This window comes from Telopea speciosissima, chromosome 3 (assembly GCF_018873765.1).
Source record: "Telopea speciosissima isolate NSW1024214 ecotype Mountain lineage chromosome 3, Tspe_v1, whole genome shotgun sequence".
NCBI classification, from domain to species: domain Eukaryota; kingdom Viridiplantae; phylum Streptophyta; class Magnoliopsida; order Proteales; family Proteaceae; genus Telopea; species Telopea speciosissima.
In genome coordinates this window covers 70,974,307-70,988,692 of record NC_057918.1, presented here as the reverse complement: position 1 = coordinate 70,988,692, position 14,386 = coordinate 70,974,307, and the positions used below count along the sequence as shown (strand labels likewise).

Here is a 14,386-nt window from a genome sequence, read left to right as displayed (position 1 = left end):
CTCTATGGATGGGAGATATACTAGAAATGTAAGCATGACAAAGCCTTACATATAACAAGAAGAAGATCAAAACGATAACAAACTTAAGCGTGTAAGATTTTATTTCACAATTTAGAACATACATATATAGAGAAAAGACTGGGTATGCTAGCGGTATATCGTAAGCTAGCACCCTATATATGTGTCTATATCTCTCTTCCTCCTTTGAAGGGTAAGGGAATCATTTCAAAGGAAGGGATGAGAGAGATAGATACATAGAGTGCTAATTTACGGAATTCCCGTCATACATGGGGCCATGGCAGTAATTCCATCACCCACAGTGTGTGGGCATGACCCCTGCATCCCACACAGAGAACTTTTTCCATATATATGCATATACGAGTTAGTAAATCATAAAAAATTATAACTTACAGAATATCATAAGTAAAAACACCAAGACTAAATAAACATGATTAAATGCCTCAGCAGACAAGAAATTTAAAAATAATAACAACACATGTGAACGATCTCAATATCAACATTTTAAGCTAGAATCAAGTCTTATTTTAAGTTGATAGTGGAGAAAGACGAGAGAAGAAGAACCTGTTACTATCGTCGGGCTTTGGGACGAGCAGAAAAACGACTCTTCTTTGTAACCCCGATAAAGATGATTCCAATCAGATTCATGGGTTTTTATCTCACCATTGATTTATGTAAATCGATTTAGAAAAAAACTATTAAGGTGATCTCTAAACCGGCTTACTTGTTACTAGAAATATGTAAATCGATGGATTCACATCAATCTGGCTCGATTCAACTCAACATAAACCAAACGCCTTATTTAAATTAGAATCAGGTTTCTATAAAGTGACTTTTCGTAGATTTAACTAGGGATGTAAACGGATCGGATGCAGCTCGGCTAGGGATCAGATGTTATCGGATATGGATATTCCTTAGCCGAATACGGATACTTCTAAATGGATTCAAATGGATTCGGATGCAGATGGAATTGGCTTTTTTGGCCATCCGTATACATCTCTGGCTTGTGTAACCCGGACCTTCCTCCCCTCAGCGGATACAATTTATTCTTATCCTCATATTCTAGAGCCTGTTGAATCTTAAAAATCCTTCAAGATCATTATTTACTTAATTTTTTTATCATTAAGTATTCATATTTTTTTTCAAACGGATTTTTTAAGAGTATTTGGATTTTTTTTCGAACATCTCTAAATGAAACGGATGTCCCTTAGGTCCCGTTTGTTTAGTGGAATAATTTGCAAGGGTGGAAAAGTTGTGGTAAAATGCTAACATGACATTGCAACAATCTCACCCAGGCTGTTTGTTTACAAGGAGTGGAAATGTTGAGATAATGGAAAAAACAAAATCATACCATTGTCTACTGACATGGCATTGCAAATCCCATAATTTTTTCCCACCCCTTGGTATTACAAAGTCCCAAGAAATATGTGGGATTTTACAACTTTTCCATGGAATGCTATAGTAATTCATCAATTCTTTACTTTTCCAAATTCATAGAACCCACCCGTTAGTAATTCGACAAGGCGACAACTCTCTAAACAAACGGGCCTAAATAAATATGGATGTGAATCGAATTCAAACTTTTAGTTATCCATTTATATCCCTAGATTTAGCGAACCAAACACCCGCAAATGGCGGACTGTACCTGAATTACAGTCCTCATCGCTTGCGCGTGGAACTACAACCAATGGCTCAGGATGCCCGGTCGCCATCTCATCAATCCTTTTGATTATAAAAATATTCCAATCCGAGCGGTCCATAAAGGTGGACTCTGGTTCCAGTCAATGGAGGCCAACTGTCCACATGTTGTCACCCATACTTAAATGAGGAAAAGTGGGAAACGCACGCACTAAGGCTTCCAGATACTTCTGTGAATTATCGGCAAAAAGGAATCTGAGGTCCTTCTTCTTCTTCCTTTTTTTTCTTCTTTCGTCCTTTGCCTTTCTCATTATTATAGTAAACCTTCTTCTCTGGTTCGAGTTAGGAGTGTACGTGTGCGAGACAAACCTTAGATCCATCTATCTCTCCTCTCCTCCCCTGTCGCTAATAAGGTTTGTTATACTCTTCTCACTATGTTTCCTTCTTTTGTTTCTCAACCACTTTCAGTAAAGAAAAAGAAAATAAAAGCCCTTTTACCGATTTTCTTTTTCTGTGTTATTGTTTCTAACATTAATTGACACTTTTTGCAGGGTTTCTTTGTGAGGGATCTTCTTTGTACTCTTAGAGAATGACTCATATCCTTTGAACTTCTTCTTCTTCTTCTTTTTCTTTCCTTATTTTTAATTTGATGATTCCTCTTGATTTTTGGTTCAATCTCCATTGTTGAATATTTGAATCTCTTAGTTCATGTTCAAGAATTCTGGGTATTGGTGTTAATTTGTAGTTTTAGTGAAAAAGTCGATAAAATCGCAGAACTTGGTCTCTATTGTTGGTTTTTGTTTGGCCTTAATTCCAACTTACGCGGAAACCAGAGAGATCGTGACCGGGAGAGAGCTATGGCTAGGAATGGTTCTAAGACGAAATCCAAAGACGATGGCTTGACCCCTGAACAACGCCGAGAAAGGTCATTAGCTCCCCTTTTTTTTTTGTTTTTTCTCCTTGCCAAGATTTTCTTTTGGGACTCGTCTTGATATTTGATTGAAAATTTGATGTGCAGGGATGCAAAAGCTCTTCAAGAGAAGGCAGCGAGGAAAGCCGCACAAGCTGCATCGGGAGGGGACGCGGGAGGTAAAAGTAATAACAAAAACAACAAGAAATAACAGCAGTCGGGTTGGGTTGATGGGGATGGACTCTCTAAGTCCATGGCTATATTGCTGAAATCATAGTGTTGTATGTGGGTATCCAGATTACAGTTTCTGTTTCTATCTGTATTGTGATATCTTTAGGGTCTATACCCATTGGTGTCGTCATGTCGATGAAATAGTTCATGTCTGCTTCCTGCAACTTTGCTGGCTATTGGATTTTAGTTTATATCTGATCTAAAATTCTTCTTAACATCTGTCAATCTAGCTTCTTTTTTTTCCAGTTGTTAAAATCGGCCTGAATTCGCTGGAATTGGGATCAGCGTATTCCTATCCAAATTGGCTGATTTGGCTGATCCGATTTTAATTCCTAGAAGCTTGTAGATCTTGTTTCCCTTGGAAGAAAGAAATTATCAACCTACTGAATCTGTCAAACTGCTGATTTGTAGACAGACTCAATTTGAAATTTCTAACATAAACTCACTGTATGTGTATTCATTAACAGTCTGGATGGATGGTGCATTTCAAACAGCTGAGTATTATCAATAATGTGAACTAGTTGTTGTGTCTATTCTCCTTGTTGCAGCCAGCAAACTCTATTCCTAGATTAGAAATCAATAAATTGATTGGTTGCAACACAGGCCCAGATCTGAAATATTTTCCTAATAAATCAGGATTGAAAAGGCTTGCTGGTTTGTTGATTTTAGAAGCCAGTGAGGAGGGCTGTTTTGAGATTGTGACTAGTACCATGAGCAATAACATGAAGAAAGAGAAAAAAAAAAGAAAAAAGGAGAAGACGGGATATTGGAGAGTATTGATCGATATTGAGTGTCCATATCTATTAGCACTCAATATTCAGTTACCTTGTACTTAAGGATCCTATCTCAATCATATCTCTATATTCTTGTAAACTCTATCTCCTAATCTTGGTAAGCCAACTAGGGCTGCCTCTCTCATGTAACTATTTATACTCTACATTGTACAAATCAAATACTAAGAAATACAAATCATATCATACTCTAATAGAGAGAAAGAGTAATACTTCTATTGGTTTCCAACTCAAAACCAATTCTGTATTATACTCCATACATAAGGGAGGGGTGATTATATCTATTTAAAGATCCAAAAATAAAATAAAAAAATAGTAAAAGCCTCCTAATATCTAGTTTCCCAAAATAAGTAAACTAAGATACTACTTCTAGGATTCTTATCTTAGTAACACCCCAAAACATTAATTAAATCTAAACTGGAGTCTACTCTTAACAGCTAACGAATAAAGATTCCTATTACAACTATTATAGATAAATACTAAGCTAATCTCTAATGAGCCCAACCACTATGTAAAATATTTATTTTTGTGCATTTCTTTAGACCCTCACTTTTCCCATTACAAATAAAACCCAAAGAATTAAAATTTCATACCTCATAGATATTAAAATAGAACCAATTTTTTTACCGATCCTGCATTACTCCTATAATATTCGATTTAATTGCAGGCCGTCAGTTGTTATTTGTTCTTGCGGTTATATGGTATATTTGGAAATTGTGGACTCCCAACTTCTTCATTACAACCCTTGGAATTTTTTAAATTTTTTCCCTTTTTGAGCCCTTACTGATGAATACGAAGTCATTGATCTAGATAATTTAGAGCCCAAGTGATATTTTGCAAGTTTAGCTAAGTGGGTCAGTTCACAAATGGGAAGAAATATGTTTGGATTTGTGATGGAGCAATTGATGCGATTCAGAGGATGTAAGATAAGGGATTTGGTAGTGTGGGGACTGGAGATCTCATCATCCTTTACACGTTTCAGTGTCTTAAACATGTTATAAAGGGTGTTCTCAGCAGGGATGAAGAGAAGAATCATCAGGGCCTACATTTTTTCCCAGCAAGTGAGAAATAGGAATTTAACTTGGGCAATTGAGGTATTAGAGACGAAGATGATAGGAATTTAACTTGGGCAATTGAGGTATTAGAGACGAAGATGAGCTATGTAATATAAGTTGCTTCCACTCTTCCAGGAATTCAACTTGCCTGTAGTTTAAGTTTCTTTCACTCTCCTAGCTGACATCGCATGTGAATTGTAGTTGTTCTAGTCTTGAAGGGGGTATATAAATTTGTAACTTTGGGTCGTTATTGCTCCCAAAGTGCTGTATTAGGCTCGACCAGACTATATTATTGTTGAAACTCCTAATTTTTGCTCTTTGTTTTTCAGGACAATTTTGATGTTCAAGTGATCCAGATGCCTTAAAAGCTTGGCAAATGTGTGACTCTCAACTTCTTCACTACAACCCTAGGAATTTGGAAATTGTCTCCCTTTTTTACCCCTTACTGATGATTAGAAGGTCATCTTAATCTAGATAAATTGGTCCTGAGTGCTATATTGCAAGTTTAGCTAAGTGGGTCAGTTCACACTTCACACATGGGAAGAAACATGTTTGGACTTGTGATGGAGTGATTGATGGGGTTCCGAGGATGCAAGATAAGGGATTCTCAGGTATAAATTTTTGGTCAGCAAGTGAGAAATAGGAATTCAACTTGGCCAATTGTGGTATTAGAGAGGAAGATGAGCTATGTAGAAGAAGTTGCTTCAACTCTTCTAGGAATTCAACTTGCCTGAAGTTTAAGTTTCTTTCACTCTCCTAGCTGACATCACATGTGAATTGCAGTTATTCAAGTCTTGAAGGGGGGACATAACTTTATTACTTTGGGGCATTATTGCTTCCAAAGTGCTGTATTAGGCTTGACTAGACAAAACTATTGTTGGAATTCCTAATTTTTGCTCTTCGTTTTTCAGGACAATTTTGATGTTCAGTGATCCATATGCCTTAAAAGATGCTGATAGGTCATACTCAATCTGGTGCAAGATGTCTTTATTGTTTCCTAAGCGTTGGTACCTATATCTCTTCAATCAATTACAATATGCCTTTGTTGGACACAATTTTTCATAGGGTTAGGCTTTGTAGATTTCACTGGGTGGGTGCAGGCGGTTCTTCAGTAAAGAACAGTTTTGGCACGATGGAATATTCCATATTTAACCATGATGGAGCTCAAACCCATCATCATGAGCTTTCAGTCATTTGGCTACCAGCTGATGTTGGTAGATGGAGGCTACAGCATTTACAATGCTATGGTTACTGTCTGAAGCAGGTGAACCATAAAGTAATGCTTACCTTGCCACGTCTGAGATTTAGACAATCTCATCAAATATCCCTAATGGAGCCAATATCAGTACAACCCTATGGCCTGTTGAAGTACTTTTTGAAGGCCTGTTTATGCTGAGTAGGTGCTGTAAATGTTGCTTGCTATCTTATATTTATGATCTCTGCTGCTTTGCAGGGCACTTGTTTTTATATTTTTTGGGTAAACAGGAGCACTTGGTTCATTAATACATAACTTTGTTTAAAAATAAATCAGATGCGAGGGAGGAACAAGGAGCTTTGTTGAGTGTAGTCATGGCCCTGGTTATTTTGGGTGACAAGTTTCTCAGAAGTGATTTGCATTTGTAAACAAGGGAGTTGATCATGTCTGAAATTTCTGAATGGCATTTGATGTATACATGGCCCAAGGAGTTCATTACTTCACCTTTATTAAGAAAATCAGAGATTCAGCATTGTTCATTCTTAGGGAAGGGTGAGGATACTAACAACAGTAGCAGAGCTTACGCCGAACAACTAGAGATGAGAATGCATACACCAGGCAGAAACATCATCCATCACCATTCATCATTATTTATTGAAGACAAGATTTGCAAAATCAGATAGCCTATCTGATGGTAACTTCTAATCAGATAGTGTGGAAAGAACAGGGTGGAGGGTGGACATTGAACGTTGTATAACGAAATGATTGTACAAATGCATATCAAGCTTCCCCCTTGTAGGCTGCAATACCCAGACCATTGTTTGAGTCCGGAATGAAAAGAAAATTACAGTTTTAAAAATATAACTCTTGCCAAAAAGGGGAGATTATGACTCCCATAAATTTTATTTTTTGGGTGAAAATTATCTACTCCCATAAATGGAGGAAGAAAATGAAATATATTGTTCAAAAAATCAGACAAGGGGAAAAAAATTCAATATTTGCAACGAGAAACAGCAAATCCGAGAGGGGAAAAAGAAACCTTACTTCACAATGTCTTTTCGTCTCTGTTACTTCAACAGAGCAAGCACACAACTCTTCTTATTGCAGAGACGAGGAAGTCATAGATCTTGTGCATAAGGTTCGGCATTTCTCAGTTCTCGTAGGAACTCTCAAGTTTGAAGTGGAGAAACACTTTAATATCATCTTAATTCTGGACTTTTTAAGTGACCGGTGCTCTTTGAACCTAACATGCATTTACAAGGGAGGATGAAAGTTTAATCAATCACCATGTTAGGGTTGATGTGAATAATTGAATTGCAATCTACAGTAGAGTCGGACATGATGGGTGGAAGGTGGGTTTTGCAATGGGTCGCGTGGGTTTTGTAGGGAGCAGGGTGGGGGCAGCAGTAGGGTGATTGTGAGTTGTGACAATGGTGGGGGTGGGGCGAGGGTAGGGAGGGAGGTTGCAATAGGAGTGGGGTGGGTTTGTAGGGAGCAGGGTGTGAGCAAAGGGGTTGTGACAATGGTGGGGTGGGAGCAAGGGTGGGAAAGGGGGTTTATGACGGGTTGGGGGTTGGGGGTTGGGGGTTGGTAGAGAGTATGGTGAAGGCAAGGCAGGAGGTGGTTGCGACAGGTTGGGGTGGGTTTGCAGGAAGTATGGTGAGGGCAGTGGAGAGGGTAGGGTGGGAAGGGGGGGTTGCAAGCAAGGTGGGGGCCTAGTAGGGGTTGCAGAGAAGGGAGTGAGGGAGAGATGAAATTGAAATCCCGAAACAGCTCCCCAGCTAGATCAGAATTTCGACTTTCTATTGTTTATCCTATATCCCATAAGTAGAGTGCATAAATCATATCAAACATTTTTATAAATTGAAATCATCCTCAGAAATCAAAATTGAAATCTAACCAAAAGGAAACTAATTAAGAGGCATCCATAATCAGGACACACGTCAAAATTTTTGATCAAATGGAAAATAGGACTATCGGACACGATATAGTTTAGGTTAGGCAAACCACATATCAAATAAATGACAAGCACTCTTGGCCTTGGGTGTGTGCATGCACATTTTTTGTACTCCAACCACTCCTGGGTCATTTCTTAATTTTCAACACTTTGAATTCAACCTTGTCATGTGAGTAAGGGATTTTTAGGTCTATAATAATTTATACAAAAATTTAACCCAATCTGATCTCCACGTTATAGAAGTAGGTAGGCAAACAACTAAAACTTGTTTATGTAGACCATGAAACCAGAAAACCCTTCTTGGTCTTTTATAAATAATACATTTATCTTTTCCGAGAACAAAGGTGCTTTCAAGTGCAGAACTAAAAGTTCTCTACTGACTCCAACTGAGAATTAATTATATAGAGACGTCCCATAATGATATTCCTTCTTTGCTTGTCATGATATATTAAGTTGACTTTGTTTCCAAATTTAGTAAAAAGAAAAAAATAGTGTAATTCCTACTCCCAAACATATTATGATGCAAAATGACCACTTAGAAAAACAGAAATTGCACCCCTGTTGATGTTTTTTTGCATGCTCTTATTGACCTTCGTGTTAGCACGGGCGTCATGTTTTTTGACACAAAATTCTTCTCCTTTAATAAAATTAGACATTTTCTTCTTGGATCGGATTCTTTCTTGTCATTGTCTTCCCTATTTTGAAAACCCTTTCTTACTCTTAATATTTAAGAAATTTTTTTGAATACTCCTACTTGAAGAATTTTTTAAAATAATACAGAAAACAAATCAAAAGAAGGTTTTGATTACAAATTGCTTGCATGTGGGCTATGATGTCAAGCAGGCTTGGCTTTCATGCTCCACATGATATCACCCTTACCATCAGAAAGGTTTAGGCTTAGTGTGTGTGTGAGAGAGAGAGAGAGAGAGAGAGAGAGATTGTGAATTCAGTTATTTTTGTTTTACTGTTGGATCTTGACTTCCATGCTAAATGAAGTAGTGAAATATACTTACGAAAAAAAAAAGTAGTGAAATAATAATAGACACCTTTTTCAACCTTATAAAGCGTGATATATATTATATATAGACCTAAATATATAGGTTAATTATTAATAAAATTTCGACAATTTATGAGGTTCTTGCAGCTCACTCTATAGTTTTGAATTTTTTACATGAAAACTAACTTGATCGATCTTGTTAATATGTACAAGTTATGTATTTTTTTTATTTTTTTTATTTTTATGTAAGAAATGTCAATTGTTCGGGTGTAGGGTTCTTAGACAATGGCGCAATGAGAATTGTAAATTAATATTGCATATATCTATATAATCTTTTATAGAGATGGAATTCTTTTGGTACAATGTATCAAACCATGTCCTCTTTGAGATTGGACCAACCCCCAATAGATAAACACATTAAAAAAAAAGTATACATCGATCACACCATTGAGTGTTTCTGACGGTATCAGGGAATTGATTTTATCAATAGAAAAACTCATATGTTCAAAGAGGAAAAAGTGTGTCAGGAATGTAAAAGGCATCTAACCGATTTACTCACATTGTAAAATTATTTCATTTAAAGCCAAAAAGTCTCTTCAACAAGTTAACATAAACAATAAGATGATCTCTAGACATTAAATATCAAGCATATGGCAGCTTTGATAACATCCAAATTAATGTGTGAATAGGGTTACTTCAAGGTCCCTCTACCTCATATGTGAAGCTTCAGCCCAATTAAAATTGGTCAAATGACAAAACAAACCATTAAAATGGTATCTTCGAAGAAGTAGGGGCATTTGGTGTCAAATTTGATTTGAAAAATTACCCAATTGGATGATCCATAGTTTTTCCAAAATCATAAGCTATTTTCTCTAGAAGAAGCAATTGAAGATATAATCTACACAAACACCTAAAATCTTCTTGATTGGTAAGCTGTTTTTGCCTTCTTGTGGTAAATAGGCTTGATAATTCATTCTCCATATGTAAAAGTTTTTATCCCTAGCTCTCTTACTCACGTACATAACATTCTTCCTCTTTTTTGCAAATCCTCGAAAAACATAAACGAAAAATAACATTTGGATTATTAAATATGCCCTCTGATCCTCTTTTGACACCTATGGATGTCTTCAAAGGAAGAAAATTATGGAGCATTTGCAAATTGCGAGGACAGATTGTAAGATTGACATAAGGTGGGCTAGCATAGTACTATTTTTAGTTTTAATAAAATTGGTTTATTGGTATTGATAAGGGTTACTTTAATAGTATGAGTCTAGTTTTCATGTGTAGACCTAAGTTATTGTTTCATTAATGAGAAGGAAACCTTAAATTTCTTGAAGGGTTGGTTCCTACTCTCACTCCTATAAATAGCTATCACTGGCCCATTAAATGAGCGACGTATGAAAATCTAAAGTGTTGTGGGAAAAGGGTAGACCAAACTGACACAGTTCGTGTGCAACGGAGATCATTCAGAACGGATTTGAAAGAGGACTTGATTGTTCTTCCACAATCGTGGATTCAGATACGCTAGTCACACTTCTGTAATTTTATCTATATGCTCTTAATCTCCATGAACGTTTTTGTGTTAGTTTTCTTTCACAGATTTGTAAAGACAATTGAATTTAATTAGTGTCATGGATATAAACTATATATATTAATTACTTGTTTTTTGTGCTAAAAATCAATAAAAATATAAGATTAAAATAAAAAGATGTACAGGATTATAGTCTAGATTGTTCCAGATTCAAAAAACAATGAAATCACTCTATGGCTAAAACCCCACCTTCGGCATTACCATCAGTAGATACTCCCTAATTAAGATGCTTCTTTGTCCCATCTTTTTTATTAATCATGTGCAGGTGTGCAAAAGGGAGTATAGTATATAAGAGAGGAAGATTTTAGTTATAAAAAAATTATTTAATCAAAATTATTAATGGTCCAATTAAAGTATGGCGAGAGACAATGTGGATTATTGAGACGGGTATGAGTAATGAGAAAGAAATGCATACTAGAATTTAGGGACTTTATATCTAAAGGATGAGAATGTCAATGACTGGTTATTAATGTTAGTTCTAAGCGTTTCATATCACTGGTTCCATTGTTAGTTCAGGCCCTTAACCATTGAGTAGTCCTTGTTACACTATATATGTTTCATTCTCAGTTCTACATAAAAGGTGTTATCTGTCTAATGGGGCCCATTCTAGTGTATGGGCGCTAGATTGGGCCAATCTAGTATGAAATAAGTTAAAAGGCTTGATTTAATGTGTTTCATTAGCTCTGGAATTTTTGGTGTATCAGTCAAGTACCTAACATTTGGTATCAAAACCAGTTACCACATCACGAGTTCGAGTCACGGAAAGGGCTACCTAGGAGAAGGACTATCTGGAGTAGAATGAAAGCCCTGTCAAGAAAAGACTACATGTTGCTAGGAAAAAATCCTAAAGCAGAATAGAGCCGCCTGGAAAGAACTACCTACCGCTAAAGTGAGAGCGAGAGCCCTCGAGGACAACAACAATGGATATTAAGTCTGAAAGATATTGATATTATTTCACACTAAAATGGATTCTCCAAATTAGAGAATATATAGAGTTTACATGAGAAGACCAGCTCACTGGACTTATACAAGGTAAGCTTACATGCAATCTTGGTGCAATATTAGATTTCAAAAAATACAAAGATTCAAAACTTGCAATCCAAGGAATGAATTCACATGTGATGATAAATCAATATCACATGTGAAAAATGGGGAATATGAGAGAGAGAGTGTGTGTATCGTTCAATACACCCCCTAGGGGTGTCAATGGGTCGGGTTGGGTCGGGCCTGCCCTAAACCCTAACCCAACCCTAGAGGCCTTAACCTAAACCCTGACCCGACCCTACCCTGCCAGGGCCAAGAAACCCTCAACCCAGTCCCGACCCTGCCAGGGTTTTTCCTGACCCGACCCGGCCCTGATTGACCCTGATAGGGTTGAGCAGGGTCGAGTTGGCCCTAATTGACCCTGTCTTGACCCTGACCCTGACCCTGATTTTGTCTGTAATCCCATGTGTCTTTAGGGCTTTTTTTGTCTTTTGCTTTTTAATTTTTTTATTAGGCCATATATATAAATACAGGGTCAGGTTGGGCCGGGCCGGGCTAAGCCGGGGATCTAAACCCTGACCCGACCCGACCCTGCCAAGGCCAGACTATAACTAAACCCAAACCAGCCCTCAGGGTTGAAAAATCAGGGTCGGCTCCAGGCCGAGCTCAGGGTGGGTTCGGGCCAGCCGGGCTCTATTAACACCCCTAACACCCCCTCAAGGTGGGGATTCGGGAACCCGAATCTTCAGCTTGTCCTTGAGAAATTGAAAGCGGGTTGTGCCAAGTGCCTTTGTAAGAATATCTGCGAGTTGGTCTTGAGTTGAAATAAACTGGACTTGAAGTTGCTTCTTGGCCACACGATCTCGAATAAAGTGAAAATCTATTTCGACATGTTTTGTGCGGGCGTGAAAAACTAGATTGGCAGATAAGTAAGTCGCCCCAATGTTATCACACCAAAGAATTGGTGTGCCAGAAAGAGGATAGCCAAGTTCACCAAGTAAGGACTCAAGCCAGATTAATTCAGCCAAGGCATCAACCAAGGCCTTGTATTCAGCCTCGGTTGAAGAGCGTGCCACCGTTTCCTGCTTACGAGATATCCAAGATACAAGATTAGTGCCAAAAAAAATGGCGAAACCACTTGTAGATTTTCGATCAAGGTTGTCACCTGCCCAATCAGCATCAGAATAGGCTTGCAAAGAGCGAAAAGCAGAGCGTTCAATGAGCAGACCATGAGAGCAGGTGTGCTTGAGATATCTGAGAATACGCTTTACCATCTGCCAGTGCTCAGAAATGGGTGAATGCATAAACTGGCAGGCCCGATTGACAGCAAATGCAACATCAGGATGAGTGAGGGTGACATACTACAGAGCACCCACAATCGAACGATACTCAGTAGGGTTGGATAGGGGAGCACCCCCTGCATCCGATGCCTTTTGGGTACCAGCCATGGGAGTGCGCATTGGTTTGCAGTCAATCATGATAGTCCAGAGCAATAAGTCAAAGATATACTGAGATTGAGACAAGTGCAGTCCCTTGGATTGAGTGGTAGCCTGGACACCAAGGAAAAAGTGTAAATTCCCAAGATCCTTGAGGGAAAATTCACCAAAAAGTTGTTGCAAAAGAGAAGATATCATGGATGGATCGCTGCCAGTAACTAAAATGTCGTCAACCTATATCAGAATATAGCACACATGGGAACCCCGAGTGCGTATAAAAAGTGAAGTATCAATCTTGGTACCATGAAATCCAAGAAGAAGAAGAAAATCAGATAATCGACGAAACCAAGTCAGGGGTGCCTGTTTAAGACCATAAATGGAGCGATGAAGGTGACAAACATAGTTCGGATGGTTAGAGTCAGTGAACCCAGGCGGCTGAAACATGAAAACCTCCTCTTCCAACTGGCCATGAAAAAAGGCATTACAGATATCTAATTGGCGGACGAACCATCCATGCAAGATAGCTATGGAGAGAACGCAACGAATAGTAGTTGAATCGTTCAATAATGGAAGCATGGTGGTCTATTATATGCCTAATGGGACCCATTCTAGAGTATGGGCGTTAGATTGAGCCAACCTAACTAATATGGGATAGGTTAAAAAGCTTGATTTAACACGTTCCATTTGCTCTAAAACTTTTACATATCCATCAAGTACCTAACAGAAGACCTCAGTGTGATAAGCTCAGTATAAATAATTTTGATGAGAAACACTTGCTTACCTCTTCTCTTAGGGTTTAAGAAAGAGAGCTTTCACCTCATCTTATGTAATAAATTTGTTGGCTTAACACAAGCTAGCTAGCTAGCTTTTCTACATGTGTTTGTGGAATGCATCACATTTGTCAATTTCACATCCTGATGATTACTGAGGAAGGCATAAATAGATTTTCAAGTTGTAGCAAATGTGGTCTGAAAAGCAACCAACATGCTCACCATATCGATGACCTTTTTTTTTTTCTTTCTATGAACTATGTCCATTAATTTCTTGCCCTTCACTGGCATATCAGGATATGTGCCTTAAGAAGATAAAGGCAACTTATCTCTCACAGTAGTGAAGCAGCCTCGAGGGAACCTACACCTAGCTAGCTTCATAAGATGATCATAACTACTCTAGCTTGGGCACCGAATCCTTTTGTGGGTACCTCTCTCTCTCTCTCTCTACAGGGAGAGTTTGTGAAGAAAGCAAGCATCTCCCTTGTGTAGTGTAGTGGTCCTATGTTGAACTTTTGTCTTTAACTTGCCATCCACGCAACTCATCATCATCCATGTTATATGGTTCAATAAAAAACCACATGCGCTCTCTTCTCTTCTCTTCTCTCTAGTGACTCATCTTGCTATTTCTTTATGCACTTTTGTAGTTAAGCATCCCTATTAGGCTATTACTACCACTTCTCACCTTCTTCTCCTTTCTTCATGCCTTGTTAATTATAATATTAACAACCATTAACTATTACTCCTCTCTGATTCAAAACAACCTTTCTACGTACTCAATGAAATATATAAAATTATAAAAAATAAAAAAAT

The 14,386-nt window shown here is 37.9% G+C and overlaps 1 protein-coding gene and 1 long non-coding RNA gene across 2 annotated transcripts; both read left to right on the top strand.

Moving 5' to 3' along the window:
- Nucleotides 1–2,155: 2,155 nt before the first annotated feature.
- LOC122655993 (small EDRK-rich factor 2-like) lies at nucleotides 2,156–2,779 on the top strand. The gene is made up of 3 exons (XM_043850405.1): nucleotides 2,156–2,252; nucleotides 2,479–2,581; nucleotides 2,675–2,779. The coding sequence occupies exons 1-3, from the start codon at nucleotides 2,246–2,248 to the stop codon at nucleotides 2,775–2,777; spliced, it is 213 nt and encodes a 70-aa protein (XP_043706340.1). The 5' UTR covers nucleotides 2,156–2,245; the 3' UTR covers nucleotides 2,778–2,779.
- Nucleotides 2,780–5,363: 2,584 nt separating this feature from the next.
- Nucleotides 5,364–6,406, top strand: LOC122656346. The gene is made up of 2 exons (XR_006332090.1): nucleotides 5,364–5,650; nucleotides 6,327–6,406. It is a non-coding gene; the product is annotated as an uncharacterized LOC122656346 (long non-coding RNA).
- The last annotated feature ends 7,980 nt before the right edge of the window (nucleotides 6,407–14,386 follow it).